Below are 9,071 nucleotides of genomic sequence, written 5' to 3'. Positions count from 1 at the left end.
GTTAACGTATTTTTTTCCTGGCAAGCACATACAGACACGTTCACTTCTTCTTCTTTTTTGTCGGGTCACAGAAAAAGTATTTTTCAGCAACGTTTACGTAAAGTTATCAGCTGATGAGGCATAGTTCGATCCCTTTTTCGACAATTTTTTTAACTAGCATAATAATACTTAAAAAAAAAAACACTTTTCATCGCGTTAGGAAAATGATCGGAATGTTGCAATTACAGATGTCAATCAAAACGGGATTGCCAGCTGGTTCGATTCGAAGTTTCCTAGTTTTGTCACGTTTGTTTTACAATTAAAGTACAAAAAAAGCGATAAAGTTTAATTAACTATGGCTAGGCGTAAAATGTGAAAGTATTGACTCAGAAGAGGTTTTGCAACGCCGAGAATTAAAGCTGACGAAAGTAGGAATTTTTTTCCGAAACTTTTGCATGATCATTTTAAGAAATTTTACACTGATTCATATTAAAAAGCAACTTGTCTTTTTTTTCGATAATGGAATGTTAAGGCGTGTTCATCGTTCATAGCAACGAAAAACTGATTGGGGTCAATAGCCACTTGGGTTTAAGACCATACCATTTTATTTAGAAACAGTAGCCTTGAGAAAAAAGTTTTCAAAGACCTCTATGTCAAATTTAGAAGCGCCTCTAGAAACATCTTGCAAAACTACGAGTGCTAAATAACAGCTACTAAGTTTCAATTTTAATTTAGTAGCATAAATTGGAATTACAGTATCCAAATGCTAAGTAAGAATAAAATATTCGTGCAACGTGACTTAGCTTTCCATATGGGCCGATATTTTGCCACACTGTCACTATTTATACCATATTACCATAAAAAATGGTTTTTCTATCAGACTCGTTTCGTGTTTCTTGCCTTTACAAGATCTAGACATTGCCTTTATGACTGCAGACATGTGGGTGGTTTACGTTTGTCTGCTACGCAAGAAGGGAATGGCACCAATATTGTACCAAACTGAACCAAATAACTTAGTCATCAATCATTGATTTAATAAAGTTGAATTTTTGAAAGTTTTTTGATCAGAGAATCAGGTATATAAATTCCGTTGCACAGAAATAAGTTGCGAAAAGATAAGCGGCCATATATTTGGAAAATCTTGTTAATTTAAGGGCTTCTATAGATGAAAGAAATCGTAGTCGACGACTTTTCACTGACAACAAATAATTTCTTGGGATACCTTAGCAACTGGCTTAAATAGACGACATGAAGTGCACGCAGAATCGATGACGATTCCCGACGGGGTCTGAAATAGTTTTCAGGAAATTTGTCAAAAAACTGATGAACGTATAAAAAATAAAGGTAGCTGACAACTTTTGTATTGAATGATTGATCAACAAAAGTTGTGTTATCTTGATGCGTGACATCGGGTATCAGCCTGATATCGGATATAAGATACTTCCCTCGAGCGCCAAGGTCAAACGCTGTCTCGTAATTGTTTTACACAGGCCAACTGCAAATGCAATAGTACTTGTCAAATATAATTTGTCGCTTTCGTTTATATTTTAAATTAGTCCTTTCTAGTCTAGTTAGTTCCCAGTTCTAGATTGTATTTTTAATATGTAGTTTTAAAATGCTCTTACAATCGACTCTTTCTTAGACGTTTACCGTTGGGACCAGACCCTACTCTCCGTCTAAGAGAGGTGTCCGTCTTATAGGGAGTTTAGTTACAAACATGACTGAAAAAAAAAAAAAAAAACAGGGACGGGACCAACTCCGGGTGTCCGTCTTAAAGAGGTGTCCGTCTTATAGAGGTGTCCGTTAAGAGAGGGTTGACTGTAATATGTAGTTCATTTATTCTTTGTTTTTAACTTGGCATGGTTGATTGGGAGACCACTCCTTGGTATTTGACACTAAATAAATTACTTGTACCTCTACCTTTATTCGGTCGATCGAAACAGAAACACAGACACCACGGCGTGATGGCACAAGCGTTGACGTCGTAACGTCATCGCAAAAAATGGCAGTCTGATCACTTTGAGTGAAAGAAGACAACGCGAGGATACACTCGGTGACAACGGAAAAGGCTGTGTAAAAAAATCGACCATATGGACGATTGCTGTGAGATGTCAAGCAAACTGAATTCCAGTGAATCAAAAGCATCCCTGATAATGATGCTCACCGACGTTGAAAGTGCAATTGTCGATGATATTAAGTTATAGACAAACAAATTAAGTTTTCCTTTTGGAAAGGAAAGTTGTCATTTCTCTGAGTTGACTTTATTTTTGCAAAATTGTTTTCAGCAAAGCAATTCTCACACGAAAACTTTCTTTGTTGACCCATATCAATTATTTGACAGCTTCCGTGCTTCCCTCGTCTGTAGGTCCTGTGCATTTCTTAATTACATTATTATTCGTCTACTCATAACACAGCCTTTTGCAAGTTGGTCGCAGAATTTTTTACAGTCTTGTTCGCTTATATCGTTTTTCTTTCATTGTCTGAGGTGTCCGCCAGGTAGCTAGCAAGTTTCATATTTTAAGTTGAAACATGGCTGATCATTGTCACTGAATTCTAGCGTGAACTTGTAATTAAATATCTTCGGATCAATAGCAACTGGCTTTAACTATGGGCTTGTGATTCCGTAGTAAAAACAATGGCAGCCTTTGATCACTTCAGCTGAAAGAAGACAACTCGAAGACAATTTAAAAACAACTCGAAAAATAGGACTACAACTAAAGAACTCGAATTTTGTTCCGCCTCAAAAGAGCAAATGTACTTTTAAGTGCATGCATCTTGAGAAAGGTTGAACCCACAAAGGAAGAGGAGTCTAGGCCGTCCCAGAAACAGCTGGAGGAAACACGTCGACGACAAGGTGGGCAAGGCGGAATACACCTGAAGACAGACCCAGACTGTGTTAGTCCAAAACAGATCGAAATGGCGGGTGATTCGCATCGTCCTATGCTCCAAGTGGAGTGGAAGGGAATAAGTTAAGTCTTTTGAGGAGACGATTGAAAAAGAAAAACTATCTTGACCGTTCGATCTAAACAAGACTACAAAGTTCCTTTCGAGAAAAAAAAAAGGATGTGCTTGAACTTTGTTAGTTTTCCGAGAGCCACCTTACAAGGTATACTGATTTTAGGAGAGACGACAACAAAGACGTGACACGGACTAACAGAAAGAGAACCAAAAAGAATCGCGAAATCAATTTGCGGTTGATAGAAATAAAGACAAGGGAGAACTATTAGCGGCCAATACTCTATAAAACTTTGCAAAAGGAAGAACTTGGAGGCATAAAATGTATCAAAAGTATAATAATAATATTATGCAGAAAAGCAAATTATAAACAAAGTAAAAAGGGTCGCAATACAACTGGCAATGTTTTCCTCGATGTGGAAAACAAACAAATCAAAAACATATACTTGAACTGAACTGTATTTATTTATTTATTTATTTATTTGTTTTTATAAATTTGTTTACAAGATTGCTTGCCCCCATGCTAGGCTGCTACTAGCAAAAACAACTGTTCGAGGCGGGGGCCAACAAAATATCAGAGAATTACTGTTTACTGAGAGCGTACAGTGAGTTTGGTAACAATAAACATAGTATGATTAAATAAATAAATAACCGAAATAAATTATTAGAAGGGTACGTTTGTTTAACAAAACCTAAACATTTGTCTAACCATTTTTGGAAGTCATTTTCGTTTGAGTTTTTTAAGTGAACAACGCCTATCTAGTTTAGTTGTCCTTATAAGGGACAAATTTTCATCACAGTTTCTAGGTACGCACAATTGCATTGTCCCGTTAATATTTCTGTGTTTATATTGATAAAGTTTTCCAACTCTCTCTTCGCCAAACAGGAAACTGTTTTCAGTTGTACTGTCGCAACGATGCTCCTGTAAAAGAAAATAAAGCAAACAACAATATTACTTCAATGACAATCGAAAACAAAAGCTTTTATTATTAGGTTACATTGTTACTTGACTAGTCAGTTAGCTATTAATATGACAAAAAATGACTAATGACTAACTGTCTTACAATTTCAAAATCAGTGTATTTGCACATAAATGACCTTCGGCCGACTGCACACGATTATGGTCTACTAGAGATTGTTGTTTTGCTGTTTATGTAACTCACTTGAAAAGTGACAGTCGTCCCATTGATGACCTTCAGTGCATACTTGGTACCGTCTCGATCGTCAGTGAATTGAATGCACTTTCTTCCTCTGATTTTAACAAACGAAAATTCTGTAAACAAAATACATTCAGGAATTGTCACGGTTGAAGTTCTTTGTAGGGTGGGCAAACACATAAGCAATCATTGATATTTATAATATTGGTATAGGAATCATTGATTCATTTTAAACTCGTTCATTTAAAAATCACTTATTCAATCAACCTTTATTTGCTCTTAAGATTTCGGACAATGAAATTAATTGCAAGTAAAATAGCAAAAAACGTTCCCTGCGTCCAAAAACTCCAAAATCGTTTCCAAGAGAAAAAGTAATTAGTGGAATAGCAAAAGAGGCAATTTACCAGCGGTCGGAAAATATTCTTCACTTTCACATTTTTTAACGTTTCCGTTGAATGTTATACACTTACTGATTCATTCAAGCCCAATATGGCAAAATACTAAAGTGGACACTTCAATATTGGAGGAGGCCTAAATTCAAGGCCAATATTAAAAGTGGAGACTTCAAGAGGTCAATTCTTTGCCATATTGAACGAGGGCATATCTTTTGGATGTTTAACTGTATTGAAGAAATAAACGTTGAATCAATCAAAGCAATAGGGAATGAATATAAGAACTCTTCCACATGTCGTAAGGTGTCAATGTGATTATATCGCGAGTATATTATGATAATAACTCTTTTCCATTGTAATAATTTGCTTTGTTCCGCCCAGTGAATACCGTTAAACTCACGTGGGATATGTTTGAAATTTTAAGACGCAACGACGCATTGCATGGGTACATATTCACAGTACTCATCAGAAGTAGTCGGTACACTTTTCAAAAAAATAAATTTGCGTCAGCAATGCGCGTAAGAGATCGTAGTTCAATTCGCAAAAGTTCACGCAGGTTGCCCTCTAATATATGTTGCCCTAATACATGTATGTTGCAAAATCATGATTAGGTAGACACGTGACCCTTATGCAGGCATTTGATTGAATGATTATTTGTGAGGGTAAAATAACATATGACGAAACTTCAGATTTCTTTTCTCTTGCAACTTTTAAAGTTATGTCATGATAAGGTAGACATTCGCGTGATCTATGATAATGACTAGGAATGCTAGACGAATATCTTAGAAGAGTTCGAACATCGTTAAAAATGATTTTCCCCTGCTTCTACTATTGTATTTCTAATTCTTTGGCTCCTTTTTCGTCGTTATCTTGTTTACGCTTTTCTGCTATTCCTTTCTTTATTTTAAACTTCTTGATAACAAACCGAAACCTACCACTTTGGATACCACACTTGTAAAAACAACTTTTTCCATTTTACTTACTCGTCCTGGGGTCTCTGGTAGATGAGCCGTTGGATTCAGCTTTACACTGCCGCCTCCCAGCTGGAGATATTTCACATTGGTTCGTGTCAATCCTTATAAGACTACCTCCAATGCAGGGTTTGTTGTGTCTGAATTGTGAGCGGAGGCTCCAGAGCTTAGGAGTCGACTTACGCCAGCTTGATCCTACTTCCATACGAGCCAGCAAATACGCTATGACAATCTGAGGGCAAAATAATAGAAAAAAAAAAACATTTTAAAGTTTAAGGCGAAAAAAATGTGTGTTATTTCACCAAAAATAACTGCAGTAGTTAAACGTACTTGCAAAATACTTGATAAATCCATTCTGTCCACTGCTGTCTCAATTTGCAAAAATATTTATTATCTCGAAAGTTTTAGGGCTAGCTGCTTCTTATATATAGATATATTATAACATTATGCCGTTAGTTTATAATTTGCACTGACGCATTAGGATTACATCTGCATGGTACGCGGAACTACCACACCCCAAACCTGACTGATGGCTGACAACGAATATGCTGGCAATTATTAACCTCCCAGGACGGCAAGAAAATCGTCGACCGCTTAGTGATTTTCAAACAATTAAAGATGTGATAGCTCTTTTAATAGTCTAGTATTCATAGTCAGCACAGGTAAAAATACACATAAACACAATTAGAAAAAAGGTGTGAGTTTACCATGATCAAATCGACTTCAGAATGCAGAATTGGCAGATAACTATGCACAAAACTAGATTAAATCATGTTCTTATTATACTCTCTAAATAATAATAAAAAAAAAAGAACAAAGAAACAAACCGATCATGACAATGCAATGAAAACTATTGAAAGACAATAGAATTATTACACTTTAAGAGTCAGTTTATTATGTCCTACGAATTTAAGAAGGGAAGGTTTACGAAACTTAAATAAGGCTTTAATAATAAGCTGTTACTCTTTTGATTTCAAACCGAATTTTATTTAGAAATTAAAACTGCTTTCTGTGTGTTTCCATAGAGTTGTGTTAAAACAAAACAAAAAAAACAAACATCCGAAATTACCATTTAACAAAGTGCTTTAGTTTCACGTATGGATGATTTAAAGCGTTTTCGTGAGATTGGGAACAAAAGACTGCAGTGGTCGATTTTAATCCTCGAAGAGTGAATTTCAAAGAAAATGTGCGAATGGCCATGTCACTCATCTTGTCGGAATAACGATTTGGAGATTGAAATAACAATATAAGTTGGGCTTTAGCAACCGCTCGTTTGCCCATAATTGACTGTTTAGTCATGTTTCGGTTCCGCCTGCGCCGGGCAATTAATTAAGGTAACTAGACACATAGACAAAAGACCATAGCAATTTATTTTACGAACAATAGCTAGCCCTGGAGCAATGTTTTGTAAGTGCAATGGAAGTGTAATTAAACAGGATCGCTTTAAAAATAATGTCTTTCGTGTTTAACAATAATTTATGACATGGCTTGATACTGTCCAATTCTTTAACATGAGACACTATTAATCTGGCTGCTAAATTTTCTGTTTATGCCTGCACGAGGTATAAAGGCAAGTATTTAGATTTTAATTATATGTGGGCGGCTTACGTCTGTTTCCCACGCAAAAAAATAACAAGGCCAATATCCCACCAACTTGAATGAAACAAATCTTACGGCTTTCAAGGCCATGTAAACAAGAGCGCTTACTCGATGCTTCCCTACGAATCGTCCAGAATTTTATGTCGCAAGTGCACTAAGCAACTCCGCTGAGAAGACTATAAGATTGATTGTTATAAGATTGTAACCCAAGTCTCCCTTTAAAAATAAAAATTCAGGAACAAGTACTCGGTTCTATCTTGCGTTGTCGTTGACAACATAAACAATGAGGCTTTCACGATTCGGATCAATTTTGCAATAAAATGTTTTTTATTGTCGTTTTCCTTTTGGCCAAATCTTAAGAAAGGTCTGTCAAATGATTTATCGTTCTAATTCAACATCAAGAGGGATTTGTGTATGTGTATTTATGCACACGTAAATAATCAAACCGTAGGATATTATTCACTTAGTCATCAGTTGTGCATTATTCTTCGTTACAGTTCGCTACAATAAAATAGAAATATAATACAACTAAGAGAAAACAAACAAATATATGTACAGACAATCAAGCAAACAAATTAAACGAACAATTAATTTAACAACAATCAAACGAAGGTGCACGGTAATTTCCTTGTTAATTAACTTACAAAATACTGACTTTAAAAAAAGAGGGCAGAGTAAATCTGTTATGCAACGAAGAAAAAGTTGAAGTTGTTTTAAAATGCTTTCTATAAGTTGTAATTCAATATAGAAGCAATCAACGTACGAGTTAAACAATTGGATTATCCGCTCTGGAAATCGCTTGTTACTCCTTTTGGTTAAACTTACCTAATGAAGTTATTCACCCTAACTAATGATGAGCTCTTCCAAATGTTTTCTTAATGAGTGTGTATCTTGATGCTATTTTTACACAATGTCTTCATTCATAACCAATTCGTCATCGATCCAAGGAGCGACGTTTTTCATAACGACGTTAACTTATTTTTATAACAACAAGGTTTAATACATGTATTCGATCGAACAGCATGATCCTTTAATTAGCTCGAGAAGTTTCGCCATAGGTGCTTCACAAAGAATTTTGCTAATTATTTCGAAATCACAACTGTAGCATACCATTGTAGTTTCAGGACAGAATGAAAACAAACTGGTATTGGATTCGCTGTTGAATATGAGACTGTTTTTGACTATTTAATTTCCTGTTTATGCCTACACAAGGCATGTTTGCAACTGTTTCTAATAATACTTTTGAGTGTCTTACGTCAGTCTACCACGCAAAAGAGATACGAAAGTAATATTGCATCAACTTTAACCAAACAAATTTTGCTAAAATGCTGACCTAACGGCTGCCTAAGGCAGCATTAGGTCATCATACCCAAAGTGCACTTAACAACAAGAAAAACACGAGGTTTAACATTTTATAACATCCAAATAGTTCATTTCACTTTCACTAAAAGAAAGTCCGCAACTCGGGGTCTTCTATCGTTGTTCTTTTTGACGTAAATTATATAAATTACAGGCTTTTTGGCAATTCAACTAACGAAAAATTCCCAAAAGAACTGAACCGTTATTGAGAAATGCAAACATGAACGATGTGTTTTTGACTTAAAACGAAGTGAAGACTTCTTATATTTTTGAATTTATTATTTAAATTACGTGTTGACCAACATTTACATAAATAGAATGCATACTTTCGGGGCTTTTTGACTGATATTAGGCCTAACTACAAACTGTGACATCAAATTTAAAAGGTCCTTCAAATACGTTACGAACCAATATTTCACGTTTAATGCAGTCTTGTCAAGCGGAGGAAAATATTTGACTGCAGGCCAAGTAAATTTAGCAAAGCTTGTCTCTTTACATCGACAGCAATGAAATGCTCTTTCTAATTCTGGACCACTTCCAAGAATGATCGTAGGACGTCTTTTGTCTTGTATGAGGCTTTACATGTAAAACTGATCTAGTTTTAAACTTTGAATTGACGGTTGAACCGAGCGTACTTTTTCTGAATGTCATCGATTGAA

The 9,071-nt window shown here is 35.5% G+C and overlaps 1 protein-coding gene across 2 annotated transcripts in view; it reads right to left on the bottom strand.

The window, feature by feature from the left end:
* Positions 1-3,462: 3,462 nt before the first annotated feature.
* LOC144660531 (uncharacterized) overlaps positions 3,463-9,071 on the bottom strand; it is a 32,686-nt gene continuing 27,077 nt past the window's right edge. For both annotated transcript variants that reach the window (XM_078521193.1, XM_078521194.1), the window contains 3 exons: positions 5,467-5,686; positions 4,098-4,207; positions 3,463-3,856 (listed from right to left, as the gene is read on the bottom strand). In XM_078521193.1, the coding sequence (XP_078377319.1) occupies positions 3,656-3,856; positions 4,098-4,207; positions 5,467-5,659 (504 nt within the window). In that variant the 5' untranslated portion in view covers positions 5,660-5,686 and the 3' untranslated portion in view covers positions 3,463-3,655. The remainder of the gene's footprint in view (positions 3,857-4,097; positions 4,208-5,466; positions 5,687-9,071) is intronic.

The sequence above is a fragment of the Oculina patagonica genome, chromosome 7, assembly GCF_052425735.1.
Source record: "Oculina patagonica isolate OP01 chromosome 7, crgOcupat, whole genome shotgun sequence".
Classification (NCBI taxonomy): Eukaryota; Metazoa; Cnidaria; class Anthozoa; order Scleractinia; family Oculinidae; genus Oculina; species Oculina patagonica.
Note: the sequence above shows the minus strand (reverse complement) of the source record. Positions and strands in the feature narration are given on the sequence as shown.